The sequence below is a fragment of the Felis catus genome, chromosome C1 (assembly GCF_018350175.1).
Source record: "Felis catus isolate Fca126 chromosome C1, F.catus_Fca126_mat1.0, whole genome shotgun sequence".
Taxonomy (NCBI): Eukaryota; Metazoa; Chordata; class Mammalia; order Carnivora; family Felidae; genus Felis; species Felis catus.
The window spans coordinates 141,968,867-141,988,795 of record NC_058375.1 but is presented as its reverse complement, the minus strand read 5'-3'; the positions used below and the strand labels follow the sequence as shown (position 1 = coordinate 141,988,795).

Sequence of the window (19,929 nt, the reverse complement as noted above, 5' to 3'; positions counted from 1 at the left end):
AGAAATCCTCACCTATATATATACATACATATACATACATATATATATACATATATATATACGTATATATATATGTGTGTATATATGTGTATGTATGTGTGTGTGTGTGTATATATATATATATATACATATATATTTACACACATACATACATATATATAAATGTCTCCTGCTCTTGATTCCCAAGAGTGGGCAGATTCTGTATGTATTTGCTATAGGAAACTACAATGTCTTACTGTTGCCTACATAAAAATTAAATATGAGGTACTATCAAGCAAAACATGACTAGTTAACTTTTATCACCAATCTAAAATATATATACAGAAGAAAAATAAATTATACTGAAGAAAAAACATTCTATCTTCATACTTTTCAAAGACTTCTATGGATAATTTAATTAAACTTAAGATACTTACAAAACACACACACACACACACACACACACACACACAGACTCAAAATAAAAGCAAAGCAAAACCAAACCAAAAAACTGAACTGTCAGTGTAAGAATTTTTGGTGTATTTGAGAAGTTTTCACAATGTCCTTGCTAAAGGCAAAATTAAGTATATCTTAGGTCTATAAAGCATGTTTGTATATATAAACACACGTATTCTGCAGTAAATGGCAGGTTCAATTTTAAAGTTAAAGAATGCTCACATCATACCTTTTCAGAACTCCTTTGCTAAGCAGAGGACAAGCTCAGCTATGTAAGCACGTGTAACTTTTCCTTTTTTAATTTATTCAATCAACAAACTATGTTTAAGTTATAGGGTCAGGAGCTAAATCAGATACATAGATAATCGATTTTCACAAAAGTGACTTTAGTGAAGATGGGGAAATAAAATTAGAAATGCAATCCCATCCAGAAACTGATAAAGGCACAGCCTGAGACGTTTTCGTTGTAAGGTCTGGAAATGAGTTTATATAAACACTTCAATGTGAAACAGACCATACAATGTCCTACCACACAGTAAATGCTAACTAAAGCTGTTTTACCACCATTTCTAAATGCTTCCTCATGTTATGAACAAAACAAAAAAACTATCATGAGAAATCCTCACCAATTCTGCAAAAGGTGAAAAATGTACATGGCTGAAAATCTTCAGTGTCCTCAAGTAAAGACATATCTAAGTCCCCTTTTATCAACACTTTTCCTTCTGCCTACCCTTTTCCCTAGTCACCTTGGTAAACATTCAAAATAAGTGGTCTAATAATTCTGTCATTCAACAGGTGTCACTGTATGACCAAAATACTCAAAGTAAATATGGGCTAATTAATATTCAACTTCAATTCCCCTACCTTGTGAACAGGTGACGATATCTCATCTTCATGTGGTCTTTTTAATCCTCTCTTTAAAATGCTGGTGGATGGAGAAGCCAAAGGAGACCAGACACAGCGTGTCTGCATGCCACTAGGACTGCCATTTGCTGATAGAAGTAAAGGATCAAGTTCCCTTAATTTTTGAGGAGATGCATTATTGTCTTCTGTTATTAGTTCGGAGATGGCTGTTTCAGATGTCAGAGACTGTGAGGTTTCCTCCACTTTCTCTGAAGTAGGGTGAACTTCTTGTAAAATTTCATCATTCCCTTCTACCATTTGATTGTCATCTAATGTTGTTTCTTCAGACTTACTAAGTTCAATATTTGCTTCAGTTTTATTAGAGTCCACCTCTCCTTCTTCAATACTCATCTCAAGTGTATTGAAAACAAAGCTGTCGATTCCCATAGTCAGTGTCTTCGTATTGGCCTGTACAAGCTTAGTAGATATTTTAGTAGTCAAGTCCCCATCCTCTGTTTCACTGACTTGGTCAGCTTCAGCATTTACCTCACTAATCACTGTCTCTTCAAAATTTTCCATTTTAGCATTCATTTCTTCAGATGAGTTTGGACTAGATTCATCACTTCCTTCATCTAATTCCCCAACTGCTGTTTGTTCAGGTATCTCTGCCTGAGCACTCACTTTTACAGATGTGGTATCATCAGAATAACCAATACCAGAATTAAATTCTTTAGTTACTGTTTCTTCGGCATTCGGTTCTTCAGCTGCCTCTGCTTCAGAGTTATCACATCTTTCACTGTTTATCTCCATTACCTCTTCAAAAACAACAGTTTTGGCATCCTTTTGTTCAGATAAGCCTGCTTCAGATTGATCACTTTCTGTATCCAATTCAACAGCTTCTACTACTTCTGGATTAAATATTGCTTCAGCTTCACATGCATTCGTCTCAACACTGGCAATGTTCTCTATTGTTAGTTCCTTCTCCAGGACAGCCTCTGGCTTTTCTTTGTTAATCTCCAAAGTAGAATATTCCAGTGAATTATCTCTGGAATCATCTAAAGATGGGCCAACAGTTTTACATTTTTTATTGGATGGCCCTTGGCTCTCAAGAGATGTTGCTTCTGCAGAATTCGTATCACAAGTTTCTTGTTCAAAATTCACTACTTCGGAAGGAAGAGGGTTTTGGACAGTATCTTCTTTGAACTCAGTCTCAGATATGACTAACGAATCATTAACAGTATCATTCTCCTCCTTGAGACCCAAATGAAAATTCACAGCATGATGCTCATCTGCAAGTTTTACCTCCGAGTACAGATTAACTTTAGAAGTTTCCGATACAGGTACAGCTGTTTGCATGTCTGTCTTTTTTGTTTCAGTGACCTTTACATCGTAATTTTCCATATTCTTTAACCCAATGAGTGACTTTTCCTGAGGTTGTGATTTTTCTCCACAGCACTCACAACTTTTAGATCGCCTTACCCTCCTACTTCTCTTATGTTGGCATTCAAGTGTTTGAGAAGATTTTTCAGAAAGCAAAGAAATGTCTGATGTCCCTATTTTTGAAGATTCTCCCACACTGTTATTTTCTACAGAATCTCGTTTTTGTAGTCTCTTACTGGCATTTCTAGTCCTGAGATTTGATTCTGGCACTGATGGGTTTGAAAAAGAATATTCTGCACACTTGTTGGTTTTGATTTTTCCCTCATAAGTATTTGATACGTCATCAGAAACCTGCAATAAATCTGAAGATACTGTAGAATCTTCAAGAGTTACACTACTCTCATCTTTTTGTTCACAAATCTGAGATTTTATGTCTCTGTCTACGTCAGAATTTGCTTTACAATCAAGTGTCTGGTTTTCAATGTTTATACATTCTTGTTTTACCACTTTCTCTTCTTGATCTTCAATGTCAACACTATCGCTGCTTTTGTTTTTCCATTTTCCAGATCTTTTCTTTTTAGAACCTTCTTCTTTTGCCTCAGAACTATCAGATTCTGAGTTTTCAATGCTGGATAGTAAACCTTGGGATGCTCTTCTTGTTTGATACCGTGTTCGTCCACTTACTGGTTTTTCAGAGGACTTTTCTGCAATGTCCTGAGCACCGTCGCCCTCAGATTTAATATTCTCAAGGTCTAGCTTTCTTTTACTTTCATCAATTTCAGCATTAGTGCTGGTTTCCCCAAAAGTCTTCTCATGTAAGTTAGTTCCTTTCTCTACATTTTCCTGCACAGTTTGTTCAGAAATCAGTTTTTGCTTAAGTAACAAGTCATCTTTTACATGCAATGGGCTCTTCTGAAGAGGTTTTTCTTCTTCTTTACGTCTCTCTTTTTTTTGATTATTTTCTTTCTCTTGGCTGTCAGTGGTGGGCTCTGCTATTTCTGAACGTCGCCTTGACGATCGTCTAAGGGTTTTCTGGCTTGGAGTTATCTGAATAGTACTATCCTCATCTACTATTTGATCTGCTGGTGTTACAGTTGGGGGTGTATTTTCTTTGGATTCTAAATTAATTCCTAATGTTGTGTCTTCTACAGTACTGTTTTCTAATAACACTGCATTTTCTATTGTTGGTTTAAGCACCATATCCTCATACTCCACTGCAGATTCAGAGAGATGAGTATGGTTATTATCTAACATACATTCTGTCTGATTAAGCAAACCAGGTTGGTTATTTTCTAAGGCTACCATTCCATCAACAGATTCCTGAGTATTTTTCTCCTGCTCAGATCTCATTAAGAGCTTAGACCTTTTATTCCCAGTTTGTTCACCTTTACTCGACTTTCGGCTTGATCTCTTAATTCCATGCACTATTTTTTCAGAGTCAGATTTTACAAGAGCTATTTCTCTTTTCTTTGTTTTTGATGGAATATCTGTTTTACTCATGTTTTCCTGGTTATTTTTCACTGTAACAGTTGATGACATATTATTTAAGGGAGATGGACTAAAAGGTCTATTTTCTGAACCATCAAACTTCTCCAAAGTAATAAAAGTTTGCCTCCGACTTGTAGGCTGTGGGGGAGTTCCAGAAATGATGACATTAGAAACTGAGCTACTGTTGACACCAAAAGTATTTTCTGCACTAGATGCACATTCAGTTGGTGTTTTCGTTGATGAATTTAAAGCTTTCTTTCTGGCATCATTATTACTGCTCAGTATGTCTGGGCTGGTTTCTTCAATAGAACCACTCTCATTATTTGAAAGGGAACCCTTTTCAGGATGTTCATCCATACCACAGTTTTCTGTGACATCTTGAGGAATGGCAATGTCACTCTCCATTTGTTCCTCCTGCACAGAAAAGTACACACATATATAGATTAGTCTGCAAATAAGTCTGACTTTGTGGGGATATCTTAGTATAAAACTTCAGTAACTCAAAAGGTAACACTTGACTTTCAATATTTTGCAAATATTCCAAAGGTGGTGGTAGACACCCGTTAATTTGTGTTTCTAATTATAAATATTTAATAAAGCCAAATATTTTATTTTAAACACATAAATACCCACAAATACAATGACTACAATTCTGCCAAAGTCTGCCAATAAGAGTTAAGAGATTATGCAATACATCTTAAAATTAATACACAAGACTTCATAATGGAATGGTAATTCTAAAAACCCCAAAATATGAAATACCAAATATACCTTAAATATCACCTTGGAATCTTCCTTTGATTTTTCAGTTAAAGTAGGAACTTCCCTGAAATAAAAATGTGCAAATTAAAATACTGTTTTTAAAAATTTTATTTATTCTTTTTAGAGAGAGACAGAAAGAGAGTAGGGGAGAGGCAGAGAGTCAGGGAGAGACAGAATCCCAAGCAGGATCCCTGGTGTCAGCTCAGAGCTCATTGTGGGGCTCAAAACAACGAGCCGTGAGATCATGACCTGAACCAAAATCAGAGTCAGACGATTAACTGAGCCACCCAGCTGCCCATAAATTACTTTTAATTAAAAATTAGAAAACCAGTTACTTCAACATCTTCCATACTTACAAAGACTCTTCATGAGTATACTGAGAAAACAAAGTATCCTGTGAAACATCCAGGTTATTATACATGGCAGGAATATCGCACCTAAAAAAGATCTTACATAAGTAACTTCAAATGCGACATTTCTACAATTAGAAATTAAACTTAAAACTGTACATCTAATTGTCTTTTAAGAACAATATAAAATCAAGGCTTAGATGCTTATTTTCCATGAAATCATCTTCCCTATCCTCTCCTCCAACACTACCTCCATTAATGATTCACCTCTGAATTCAGAAATATTTGGTACATAACTAAGTTACCATATGCATTATGAAATGCAACCATGTATGGCACATCTTTTCTGGCATTAAAATACAGATTATACATACAGTACCTCAGTTCTAAGCAGAAAGTTATAATTGCTGCACATCTAAATGTGAATACAGAATATCTAATTCAAGATAAAAGGACTACAAACCTCTTTGTTTTGAGTACTTCTTTCTGATGTTCAGTTAGTATTCTTTCCTTTGCTTCTTTTCCTTCAGAAGGTATAAACACAAAGTCGACAGACTTTTCTTCTTCCAAAGGCATTTCACTCTTTGTTTTTGGAGAAGGCGACTCTAATTTCAACTGCAAATTTTAAAAAAGCAAACGTACCAATCTCTCTTCTAGCCCTCTAGAAAAGGTCTTCAATAATGACTAAGAAGTTTGAAATTCAAATCTATATGATATCCTTGGTTAATAATTAGTACAATGTCACTCGCTTTCATTCTACCTCTAAAAAAAATTTGGAAAGTAAAAATTATTACACCTTTTTAAAAAGTAGGCAAGTTACCAACAAAGCACAGGCAAATACGGTTTTCAGGACAACATATGAAAATCAAATGGTTTGGCAAGAGAGTGTATCACCAGCTCTCAAGCTGAAGCATAAACTAGTCAAGTTAAGTAAAAGTTGCCCAAAAAATATGCACTACAGACCAAGAACACTGCTACTGTTACTTTTACTATTTTTCAATGCAATTGTTTTCATTCTATATCACAGTTGCTACCTGACTGTATTGGAGTCATTCCTTAAAACATAACATTCTTTCATTTCGCCAAAGGCCATGGTTTCAAGACTCCAGAATATCCTTATTGGAAGTCACGGAAGAGACAATTATTGTCTGAAGATCAGTTGACTGGCAACTAGTTAAGATTACGAGTTTTAGATTTAGATGTCTTACCTCTGTGTTCTCTTTTACCAGAAGTTCTAAAACAGTCTCTGATGCTACCTATTCTATAATTATTCATACCTATAGGTGATTCCATTTCAAGGAACTTAATGGATTAACCATACTTAATGGATAGGTGCCTGAATTAACTATACTTAATGGATGCTACATATTAAACAGACTTAAACCTCAGGAAGAATGAATCATCTCTCCCAAAGCTTCTAGATTTCCATGCTATCCTAAGTTCTTTTAGACCAAACTCTCTAATTCTTCTTTAATCCTTTTATTTAGCCTTTAATAGCTTTTTCTTCCAATTAGAAGTTATACATTCTCAAGCTACCATATACTCTAAAAGTTCTATTAAATAAATTTTGGAAAAACATACTTGGCCTGGTGGTTTCATATTTTCTTTCGCATCCTTTGTTTGTGCCAAAAAAGAATCTCTTTTTCCACTTGATTTTCTTTCCATGCCACTTATCTTCATATTTAACTGTGAATTCTCTGTCTGTTTTATTAAAAATAAAACAATTAAAAAAATTTTTAACGCTTTTATTTTGAGAGTGAGTGTGCACATGCCAAGTGGGGAAGGGGCAGAGAGGGAGGGAGACACAGAATATGAAGCAGGCTTCAGGCTCTGAGCTGTCAGCACAGAGCCCAACACGGGACTCAAACCCACAAACCATGAGATCGTGACTCGAGCCAAAGTCAGACACTCAACTGAGCCATCCAAGCGCCCCAAAATTAAAACTGCTAAAAAGTACAAATGCTCTACTTATCCTTTTCATGCTTTGAAAATTCCAGTGTAAGAAATGCTCATTTAAAATATTAAAATTCTTTCTCATTATTCAAACTTATTAAAGTCATGTCAAAGAAAAGAGCCATTGTATAATTCAACATCAAACAGATTTGACATTTCTAACCTACACAGCTGTTGTGCACCATTTTTAGAAATTTTATAAAATCTGAATGTTTTGAGAATTTTACAAATTCTAAGAATAAGATACATCATATAAATACTTAAAATGAATCAAATTACTGGACTCAAAGACCCTTCCAATTACTGAAAATATTTCTAAGAAGAAAAATCACAGCCATGAAACTTTAAACATCATACAACCAGTAAGGCATACATGATAGGCCAAGAACTAACACTAGAGTACTCAGTTGGCCATTAACTTTTCTCTTACAGGTTCTAAACAAAGAACAGCTAGACTCCATTTGTTGTTGCTGAATAGAAACAAAGTTGTCTAAGAATGTGGTACCTCGTGGACATGCAGTACCCATGTCTTTACTCCTTGATCCTCAGACAGTAATTGTTACTGGCCAAAGTACCCTGGTTTCAAGTGGGTGTGTGACAACAAATATGTGTTTTTCTGACAGAAGGAATGAGGGATTTGATGGAAAGAACAGAGCAAAATGAAGGGTAGCTCTTGCTTAGACATGGACCAATAATTATTATTTTGGTTTATCTGAAGTAACACTTAACCATGTATTATAATAATTACAACATTTGCAAAGGAATATATATGAAATGCCATAGTTCAAAAAAGATAATTAATGAACAAAAACCAGACTATTTACATGAGAATCTATGGTGAAATTTAATGCCCTTAAATCATAAAAGTATTTCAGGTCAACGGGCAACAAAAGCTAAAATAAATGAAATTCCATCAAATGGAAACACTTTTGCACAATGAAGGAAAGCATCAGCAAAATGAAAAGGCAACCTACTGTATGGAAGAAGATATTTGCAAATCATACTTCTGATAAGGGGTTAGTAAACAACTTAGTATTTTTAAAAATCCCAAATAAAAAATGGGTAGAGGACTTGAATAAGTATTTTTCCAAAGATATACAGATAGCCAACAGGCACATGAGAAAATGCTCAACATCACTAATTATCAAGGAAATGCAAACAAAACATGAGATATCACCTCACACCAGTAAAAGTGACTATTAATGGAAAAGACAAAAAATAACACGTGTTAGCAAAAGTGTGGACAAAGGGGAACCCTTGCACTTTTGGTGGAATGTAAATTAGTACAGCCACTATAAAACACAGTATGGAGGTTCCTCAAAAAATTAAAAATAGAACTACCATATAATCCAGCAATTTTACTTCTGGGTATTTGTCCAAAGAAAACAAAAACACCAATTTAAAGAGATGCACACCCTCAACTTCATTGCAGCATAATTTACAATAACCAAGATATGGAAATAACCTAAGTGATCAATGAAAAATAAATGGATAAATGGATAAAGAAGATATATACAAAAAAAAAAAAGATATATACACATGATGAAATATCACTCAAACATAAAAAGGAATGAAATCTTGCCCTTTGTGACAACATGGATTAACCTAGAAAATATTATGCTAAGTAAAATCTCAGACAAATACTATATGATTTCACTAATAGGTACAATCTAAAATATAACATGAACAAACAATACAGAAAAACTCAAAGACAGGAAACAAACTGCTGAACACCAGAGCAGGGATCAGGTGGGAGCAAATGAAACAGGCAAAGGGGATCAAGAGGTACAAACTTCCCGTTATAAAATACACGAATCAGAGCAATCGGGTGGCTCAGTTGGTTAGGCATCTGACTCTTGATTTAGGCTCAGGTCAGAATCTCAAAGTTCATGAGATCAAACCCCATGTCAGGCTCTCCACTGACAGTGTGGAGCCTGCTTGGGATTCTCTCTCTCCCTCTACTCCCCCCCACCCACACTCTTTCTCAAAATAAACATATAAAAATAAATAAATAAATCATGTACAGCACAGGGAATAGTTAATAATACTGTCATAACTTTGGAGGACAGATGATCACTAGACTTATCATGAAGATTGTTTCATGATGCATAAAAATATCAAATCACCAAGACATATACCTGAAACACAATATTGTATGTCAGTTACACTCAGATTAAAAAAAAAAAAGTATTCAAGCCAGACAACTGAGGTCATACAAATATCCTGTATGTTCAAGTTTTACTTAAGTCAGTAACATATTTTAGGTTTTTGTCTTTAAAAAAAAAAAAATTTTTTTTTAAAATTTTTTTTTTCAACATTTATTTATTTTTGGGACAGAGAGAGACAGAGCATGAACGGGGGAGGGGCAGAGAGAGAGGGAGACACAGAATCGGAAACAGGCTCCAGGCTCTGAGCCATCAGCCCAGAGCCTGACGCGGGGCTCGAACTCCCGGACCGCGAGATCGTGACCTGGCTGAAGACGGACGCTTAACCGACTGCGCCACCCAGGTGCCCCCCCCAAAAAAATTTTTTTTTAATGTTTAATTTTGGCAGAGAGAGAGAGAGAGCACGAGCGAGCATGAGTGGGGGAGGGGCAGAGAGAGAAGGAGACACAGAATCTGAAACAGGCTCCAGGCTCCGAACTGTCAGCACAGAGCCCAACGCGGGGCTTGAACTCACAAACCGCGAGATCATGATGGGAGCCAAAGCTGGACGCTCAACTGACTGAGCCACCCAGGTATCCCTAGGTTTTTGTCTTTTAAAAAATTACACGAAAATGGAATAAATGAACAACACTGAAAAATAAAAAAAATCCCAACTTACTCCATCTGAGTATGGGCCACTGGATTCCTCCATAAATTCAACATTTTCCAAACCAGGCAAGAGGAGCAGAAATTTCTGTTTGGCTTGTCTTAATATTGGTCTTTAAAAAAGTACATAAACATATATACCTTGAGTCAAGTAATACTGGTGAATACCAACGATATGTTAATAAGGACACTTTAATTACAATTTTAAAGTGACAAAATACATCTAGTTTAAAGACTTTCTCTATATACACACACAACTAGGAGAAATGTAGACAGTACATTTAGTTTCTTTGCTACATTCTTCAGTTCCTAAATTCTCTTATTTAAAAATTTTCCAAATTTTTATCATACAAAGGTTTCAAGCAGGAGTAGACTTTTACATTAAATTCCCATGTACACATCACCCAGATATAATAACCATCAATTTCTTGTCCTTTGTATTTCTTTTATCAAGGAAAGTTTTAAATTGCTTTTTATGTTCCTAAAAACAAAGTTACTCGAAGGACCAAAGTAAACCAAATAATGTTTAGTAATTACCACATCCTCAAAATAACATTTCAATTGAGGAATCCTCTGCAATGATTCCTCTAAGAAAAATTCATTTTAAAACAAAAATATCAATTTACATATCACAGTAACTATATGAAATAGGTTATTAGCATACTTTAACTCTTCAGGATAAGTCAACATCGTCACTTTAGCAAATGTGGCATTCCAGAACTGAGCGCTCTGTTTTCGAATCTGTTTATTCTTGTGCAAAAATATTATGCATAATAATGGAGAGATGTGTTCAAGAAGTTCGCTGTCATAAGTTCCAGTGTAGCTGAAGTGCAGACAAGTAATTATCTCTCCTAATAGCTTTTCTAACTAGGAAAAAGGAAAATTTTGTTAGGATAACATTTGGAAATGTGCTTTTAAAACAGTAAAGATAAAAGCACAAAGAATTATAAATTAAGCAACTCACAACATGCTACCACTTCTTCAATTTTTACAATTCAAATGGTTTTTAAAGCACCTATTTCCTTAAATACAGGTTTATTATATAAACTGACAAACTGTCAGGTGAAATTAATTATTGATGTAAGATTTGATGTCAAGCTTATTTTCCATTAACAGAAAAAATTGTTTTCTCATTAACAGAGATTAACAGCTGGCTACACAAGTTTTACCTATAAATACTCTCCTATATAAAGGGATAAGAGTTAATGAGGTCTATGAATTTAAAGCAATGTTATTCTTCTTTAAAACTATCTTGTGTATGTGTCCATGTCATGTTATTAAATGCCTATTAAAACTGAAAATATATAAACCTTTTAAAAATCAGAAGTATATGTAAGAAAGACAACTATCTGAACTAACATTTTTTCTTCATGAAGCTATGTTTTACAGACAATTGTCTATTTTTACCTTGTTGCTCATACAACTATACACTTTAGGAACTTCATCAAGCCTGGGAAGAAAAACACAAGAGTACCACTTATATTTCAGAAAGTTAAGCCTAAAAATACATAATGCAGCCATAAAAATGAGACATGTGTAGTGATTTTAAAAGGTGCCCCAAATCTTCATCTAAAAAATGTCAAATTACCAAACATTAAGCATGAAACAAACCTATCTTTAAAAAAGGAGTCCAAGAAAAACATCTGGAATAGACCTCAAACTACTAATACTAGTTTACTTGTTACTGTACCTTTTTTAAAAAGCATAAATTATTTTTGATGAAACTTAAAAACTGAAAGACATACAAAAAAGTTGATGTATTCAGGGTTCTACTTTATACTTTGTAAAATTTGTTCCTGAAACTTTCTCTATGAATATAACTTTAAAAAGATGGGACAATTATGATTGAACCACATAAGCTTGACAGAAAAGACATCAATGAATCCTTCCAAGCTGCTTTTTAAAAAGTATGCTATTTGGATATTTTCATGTTTTTTTTTTAACGCAATGGTTGCTTCAATTCAAATGTAAAGGATAATGTAAATTAAAATAATTTTTTACAGGATAATTCAGAAATTTAAATGTGTATACCATTTGGACCAACAATTTAACTTCTAGGGCCTTGTTCTGCAGACATAGTAGAAAATGAGGACACTGATGTGTGTACAAATATGTTCAACTATAATATTGTTATGAGTGAACAGGCTGGAAAAACACATATGTCCACTAATAAAAAATTGGGTACAAAGTTTCACGGAACCCTATGGAGACATTAAAGACAATGAGATTCTTATATGTATGGTGCAAGATACATACAATATTTTAAGTGCACACCATATACTTAACGGCAAATATGCTACATGTAAGTCATACACTTAACAGGTGTATTTATTTGTATTAAGAAATCTAAAAAGAGATGTACTAAATTGAAAAGGGGGGTTGAGGGGTGCCTAGGTGGCTAAGTTAAGTCTCTGACTTTGGCGCACGTCATGATCTCGTGGTTCATGAGTTCCAGCCCCACATCAGGCTCTGAGCATCAGCTCCGAGCCTGAGCCTGCTTCAGATTCTGTGTCTCTCTGTCCCTGCACCACACACACTCTCTAAACATTAAAAAAATTTGTTTTTGAAAAGGAGGGTTGAACTACCATACAAAATTAAAAACTCACAATTTCTACCTCGTTTTATGTATGATTTGAACTATCTTTTTAACAAAAGCAGAGTATATTGTCCTCTTCACTAAATTGTAGATTACCATTTGTAACCACACATTGCTAGGAAAATGACCAAAGTTTGCTACCTATATCCAAGACGCTTAATTTAAAGCTATTAAGTCAAAAAATACTTACTTTGAGTTTTCATAAAATAATGCCAGAGGTCTTGATAAAGTTGCAAATATTTTTCGGATCATAGAAGGCAAAGAAATACGTCCAAGTACTTTGGAAAGAATACTGGTGACTGAGTTGCCAACAGTGAGGAGAGTATCAGAATGTACTTCCTTGAAGCTCAGAGTATGGAAAGAGTAGATCACTTTCACAATAAGTTTAAATAAAGAAGCCAATTTCCCTAAAGGTTCTTTCTTCTTTTTGGACCAATCTGAAGGTCTCTGTGGTGCTAAGATAAAATTGAATTTATTAAAAAGTCAAGTACTTTGAAAAGTGTCATTGTACATCTTTACAATTTATCTCATTTAAATGACAGATACTGTACATCTCATATACGTGTTTCTGTAGAATGATACTCAAAATTTTAAAATGATATGCCATTATTGGATATACACCATTACAACCATATCTTTAAAACAGAAGCAGAGACAAAGGAAAACTATTTCGCAGATCTAGAAGAATTCCAGAAAAGTGGGTGTCTTTTCTCTAAACAATTATAAAACGCATTTCAAGTTTTTATATTCTCTGAATTTCAACTAATTCGTAAGTACTAAATTATGTAAGTTCCAAAACTAAATTTTAAAATTCAATTTTTAAAACAAAATTTCCCTTAGAAATTATTGCTTCCTGTATAATAAACTGAACCCTACAAATAACATTAATCAAATCACAGATCCAAATCCTCAGCAAGAATACAGGAAAAGCTTAAATTTAAAGAAAAAGATGTATCTTAAAAGCACTGTCCGACACTCCTGTTTACTATTCTTAGATTCTGCCTCTCTTCAGATACCTACCTACAGGGATGAATCCACTTTGTCAAAAAACAAAACAAAAAACATAGTCCGAAATTACCCGTTTCCCTCAAAGAAACCAGTCTCTAAAAGTAGAATAGCTCAGATTTAAGAGAAAACTCTCCTTCTTCCCTAGAATCTGTTTCCCAGATGAATATAAATTAGAATGGTCTCCCTGAAATTCCAGGCCAGGATGTTAAGGCTGACAAGACAGCCCATGAGTCAGGCGATACCTATCCCAAACGTCTACTCAAGAGGATCCAAAAGCAGTGACATCTTAGTCACAATGACTAGACCTTGGTTTCTAAACGCCATCTTCAGCAAAAGGAACCATGTTTCTTGGAAATATGTCTGGTTCCAGGCTTAAGGAGGGAGAAGTACAGAATGAGCCTGATTATCTTATGCCAAAGTTCTCAAAAAATAATGGAAACACATGAAATAGTCAAAGAGGCAAACATGAGCATAAATATTAATAGCAAAGAATTATAAACCAATGAGTAACAGAAACTCACAGTGGTAAAAATAAAATGGGACAAAGGAAGTTCTATCTTACATTAGGATGTCATTTGCACCTGGAAGTGACTGGTGCCTAACAGTGCTCAGTAACGGCAGAATGATTTATTAGAATAGAGATAAATAATAGGGACAGCTTTTAGAATTAATTAAAGACAAAGGAGCTAAGCATCTTGACACAATTTAACATAATCAAATGAAACAACGAACTATTCTTCTGGTAACATTAGTGTTTCAGGCAAAAAGCATTAGTGGATGATAAAATCATGAGTGAAAACTGGCTGAGAAAAAAAGTATATAGTCTCAAATAACCTGCCACAAAACATTAATTTATTAATCATAGGTACTCTACAGTGATTTACAGTGGAAAACTTGGCAGATATTGTCTTAACCAAAGCAAATGTTAACATTACCAGTAATGCGACAAATAACAACATTTTAATAACAAACATCAAATTTTCCTGCCCAGATAATCCCTTGTATAAGATGGCAAGTAAAATCACTCTTACTACACAATCTCTAAATAGGATAATATTGATCTTTTAGTGTTATACAAAGGAATAAAGATATGTGGGTGCGTATGTGACAGAGAGAGAGAGACTGTGAGCATGGGCATGTAAGAGCATTTAAGCTCCTAGCATACCAAAGTTATATAACAAACTTGTAGGACATGGTTATACATCAAAAGTCAGCAAAATGAGGTCAGAAAAAATATTAGGATTTGCCTTGACAACAGTTTAGACAGTCGTGTTTATCAAATACTGGGTGAACAAAATAAAAACAAAAGTACTTACATTTAACTTTTGGCTGATATTTAATATTATATGGTGAGAAGTCAATGCAATCAACCATTACAGTAATAATATGAATGATCCTATCTAAGAGCAACAAATTCTGGGGAAGAAAAATTAAATATTTTATTAGAAACTTCCAACTACTGGCATAAATTCCAAATATAGCGAGCATCAACAAAAAATATAAGACATTCATTCCCACATATAACCTATAAGGTACATGAAATACAGTTATGAATACTTGCTCATTAACTTCTGTGTGCCAAGTACCATAATTTTTGTTTCTCAACATTTAGGGAAAATAAATCATTTTTAAGATGCCCAGTAGACTCAGCATATAAACCAATAAATTGAGTCTGACGAACAAGGTTCCCTTTATTTTTTTAACTTATAAGTTCATTTATTTTTTTTAATAATCTCTACACCCAACACGAGGCTCAAATTCATGACCCCAAGATCAAGAGTCACAGGAAGAGTTAACACCTATTCTCTTGAAGCAGTTCCAAAAAATAGAAAAGGAAGGAAAACTTCCAATGCATTCTATGAAGCCAGCATTGCCTTGATTCCAAAACCAAAGACCCCACTAAAAAGAACTACAGATCAATTCCCTGATGAACATGGATGTAAAAATGCTCAACAAGACATTAGCCAACCATATCCAACAATACATTAAAAAAAATTATTCACCAAGACCAAGTGGGATTTATACCTGGGGTGCAGGGCCGGTTCAATATCCACAATCGATGTGATTCATCACATTAATAAAAGAAAGGGCAAGAACCACATGATCCTCTCAACAGATGCAGAAAAAGCCTGTCACAAAATACAGCATCCTTTCTCTCATCCCTCATGAAAGTAGGGATAGAAGGATCATACCTCAAGATCATAAAAGCCAAATATTAATGACCCAATGTTAATATCATCCTCAACGGGGAAAAAACCGAGAGCTTTCTTTCCCACTAAGGTCAGGAACAAGACAGAGATGTCCACTCTCGCCACTATTATTCAACATAGTATTGGAAGTCTTAGCCTCAGCAATCAGATAACACAAAGAAATAAAAGGCATCCATATCGGCCAGAAGGTCAAACTTTCACTCTTCGCAGATGACATGATACTCTATATGGAAAACCCAAAAGATTCAACCAAAAAACTGCTAGAACTAACCCACGAATTCAGTAAAGTTGCAGGATATAAAATCAATGCATGGAAATTGGTTGCATTCCTATACACCAACAATGAAGCAAAAGAAAGAGAAATCAAGGAATTGATCCCATTTACAATTGCACCAAGAACCATAAAATACCTACGGATAAATCTAACCAACAAGGTGAAAAATCTATACACTGAAAACTGTAGAAAGCTTATGAAAGAAATTGAAGAAGACACATAAAAAAATAGAAAAAGATACCATGCTCCTGGATAGGAAGAACAAATAAGGTTAAAATGTCAATACTACCCAAAGCAATCTAAATATTCAATGCAATCCCTATCAAAATAACACCAGCATTCTTCACAGATCTAGAACAAACAATCCTAAAATTTGTATGGAACCAGAAAGACCCTGAATAGCCAAAGCAAGCTTGAAAAAGAAAACCAAAGCAAGAGGCATCATAATCTCGGACTTCAAGATGTATTACAAGGCTGTAATCATCAAGACAGTATGGCACTGGCACAAAAACAGACACTCAGATCAATGGAACAGAATAGAGAACCCAGAAACGGACCCACATATGTATGGCCAACTAATCTTTGACAAAGCAGGAAAGAATATCCAATGGAATAAAGACAGTCTCTTTAGCAAGTGGTGCTGGGAAAACTAGACAGCGACGTGCAGAAAACCAAACTTGGACCACTTTCTTACACCATACACAAAAATAAACTCAAAATGGATGAAAGACTTAAAGATGAAAGACAGGAAGCCATCAAAATCCTCGAGGAGAAGAAAGCAGGCAAAAACCTCTTTGATCTTGGCCACAGCAACTTTACTCAACACGCCTCCAGAGGCAAGGGAAACAAAAGCAAAAATGAACTATTGGGACCTATCAAAATAAAAAGCTTCTGCACAGTGAAGGAAACACTCAGCAAATCTAAAAGGCAATGACAGAATGGGAGAAAATATTTGCAAATGACAGATAAAGGGTTAGTATCCAAAATCTATAAAGAACTTATCAAACTCAACACCCAAGAAACAAATAATCCAGTGAAGAAATGGGCAAAAGACATGAATAAACACTTCTTCAAAGAAGACATCTGTCCAGATGGCCAACAGACACATGAAAAAATGCTCAACATCACTCGTCATCAGGGAAATACAAATCAAGACCACAGTGAGATACCGCACCTCACACCTGTCAGAATGGCTAACAACTCAGGCAACAATAGATGTTGGCGAGGATGTGGAGACAGAAGATCTCTTTTGCACTGCTGGTGGGAATGAAAACTGGTGCAGCCACTCTGGAAAACAGTGTGGAGGTTCCTCAAAAAATTAAAAATAGAACTACTCTACAACCCAGCAATTGCACTACTAGGTATTTATCCAAGGGATACAAGTATGCTGCTTCAAAGGGGCACGTACACCCCAATGTATTATAGCAGCACTATCAACAAGAGCCCAAAGTATGAGTCCACATGTCTGTCAATGGATCAACGGATACAGATGTGGTATATATATAAACAATGGAGTATATTCGACAATCAAAAAGAATGAAATCTTGCCATTTGCAACTATATGGATGGAAGTAGAGGGTATTATGTTAAGCGAAATTAGTCAGAGAAAGACAAATATCATATGACTTCACTCATATGAGGACTTTAAGACACAAAACAGATGAACACAAGGGATGGGAAGCAAAAATAATATAAAAACAGGGAGACAAAACATAAGAGACTCTTAAATATGGATAACAAACAGAGGGTTACTGGAGGGGTTGATAGAGGGGAGATGGGCTAAATGGGTAAGGAGCATTAAGTGATCTACTCCTGAAATCACTGTTGCACTACATGCTGACTAACTTGGACGTAAAATAAAAAATAAATAAATAAATAAATATCACATACTCTTCCAACAAAGTCCACTAGGTGCCCCATAAGAACAAGGTTCTTTTTTCTTGTTTTTAATGTTTATTTTTGAGAGAGAGAGAGAGAGAGAGAGAGAGAGAGAGAGGGAGAGAGAGAGAGAGAGAGAGAGAGAGAGAGAGAGAGCGCGCGCGCGCACAAGTGGCAGTGGGGCAGAGAAAGAATCTGAAGCAGGCTCCAGTCTCCAAGCTATCAGCACAGAGCCTGATGCAGGGCTTGAACTCACAAACTGTGAGATCATGACCTGAGCCGAAGTCAGATGCTTAACCGACTGAGCCACCCAGGGGTCCCAAGAACAAGGTTCTTAATTAGAGTCTTTATCAAATTCTTCATGAAAATTACAAGTGTTCACCGAACCCAGTGACAAAACAAAACAATGAAAAAGTTGCTAAGCTCCCTCATACCCTTTCCTCCTCCTCCTGTAATCCAACTAAAACAAAAATAAAATTCATAGAAGCATCAGAGATTTTCTGGAAACATTTTTTTAAAGGCAGGGAGACTAAACACAGAACCAAGAAAATCCCAGCACCATGAGTTCCAAAAAAAAAAAGCACCTCCAAAATAGCCTTCCTAGCAAAACTTTTTTTTTTTTTAATGTTTATTTATTTTTGAGAGAGAGTGTGTGCACAAGCAGGGGAGGGGCAGACACAGGATCCAAAGCAGGCTCCAGGCTCTGAGCTGTCAGCACAGAACCCAATGCAGGGATCGAACTCACAAACTGTGATCATGACCCGAGCCAAAGTCAGATGCTCAACTGACTGAGCTCCCAGGCACCCTCCTAGCAAACCTAAGTAACAGAAGACACAGTGAGAGTTCTGAGAAAAAAGTTAAAACACTACTGAAATTAAAGATCTAGAAAACAAATGCACTTTCTTCTCCCCTTATTCTCCATTACTATCCACTTTTCCACTTCACTGGGATAATTCACATGTCTGCCCCAAAGACAATCTCCCCCAATGAGTATTAAGAGCCAGGAGGAGGAAAGCAGCAGTGCCCCAGTGAACCAACAAAAATTACACAGAAAGTCCAGATGACAATCCATATTTTCATATACAAAAGATGTTAAATCCCCAGGTGTTTCCTTCAGGCTCCAATGACCAAGTAAAAGATGCCTCTAACTTCAATTTGCTATCAAGGCTGGAAAAAGAGGGGCTCTCTCTAGGAAACACATTCCAGATACCAGTATTGCTCAGTATTAGCCTTAATCAATAAACATGCACATTCACAAGGAGAACCAGTCCCATGGGAAAGGTGGGCTAAACATCAACAGTACTAACCCATGAGGAAACATCTAATAACAAACAAAAGGAAATTAATATGCCAGAGAGAAGAGGAAATATTATCGACTTAAAAATAGTAATCACAGGAATGCCTGCGTAGCTCAGTTGATTGAGCATCCAACTCTTGCTTTTGGCTCAGGTCACGATCCCAGGGTCATGGGATCAGGCCCCATATCAGGCTCCATGCTGACAGTGCAGAGCTGCTGAGGATTCTCTCTCTGCCCCTCCCCCACTCTCTCTCAAAAAAAATAGAGAAAGTAATAACTAAAAAAAAACACTAATTAAAAAAACAAAACCATTATCAAACACTTCAGCATTTAAACCACAAATTAAGTCACAAAGTAACCAAGCTCCTAGAAAGCAGTACCAAACAAAACACAAACAGGTGTAGAGAAAGAAAAAGAAGGGACACAAAAGATAAATTCAAAGGCCTAAAAACCACCTAAAACAGTACTGAAAAACAGAAGGGACAAAGAACACCATTAAAGCAAGGCAATTTTTCTGAGATGAAGGCACAGCTCTTTAGATTGAAAGAAAGGGTCTACTAAGCATCTAACTTCAGCTCAAGTCATGACCTCAGTTTAGGAGTTCAAGCCCCACACTGGGCTCTCTGCTATCAGCACAGAGCCTGT

General features: G+C 35.5%; 1 protein-coding gene across 5 annotated transcripts in view; it reads right to left on the bottom strand.

Annotated features, from left to right (window-relative positions):
- The window catches only part of RIF1 (replication timing regulatory factor 1), a 74,154-nt gene that overhangs the window by 11,160 nt on the left and 43,065 nt on the right, over positions 1–19,929 (bottom strand). For all 5 annotated transcript variants that reach the window (XM_023259316.2, XM_023259319.2, XM_023259318.2 and 2 more), the window contains exons 21-30: positions 14,942–15,041; positions 12,808–13,072; positions 11,429–11,471; positions 10,686–10,888; positions 10,035–10,134; positions 6,840–6,959; positions 5,722–5,873; positions 5,265–5,345; positions 4,918–4,972; positions 1,300–4,560 (exon numbers count right to left, since the gene is read on the bottom strand). In XM_023259316.2, coding sequence (XP_023115084.1) covers positions 1,300–4,560; positions 4,918–4,972; positions 5,265–5,345; positions 5,722–5,873; positions 6,840–6,959; positions 10,035–10,134; positions 10,686–10,888; positions 11,429–11,471; positions 12,808–13,072; positions 14,942–15,041 — 4,380 coding nt within the window. The remainder of the gene's footprint in view (positions 1–1,299; positions 4,561–4,917; positions 4,973–5,264; positions 5,346–5,721; positions 5,874–6,839; positions 6,960–10,034; positions 10,135–10,685; positions 10,889–11,428; positions 11,472–12,807; positions 13,073–14,941; positions 15,042–19,929) is intronic.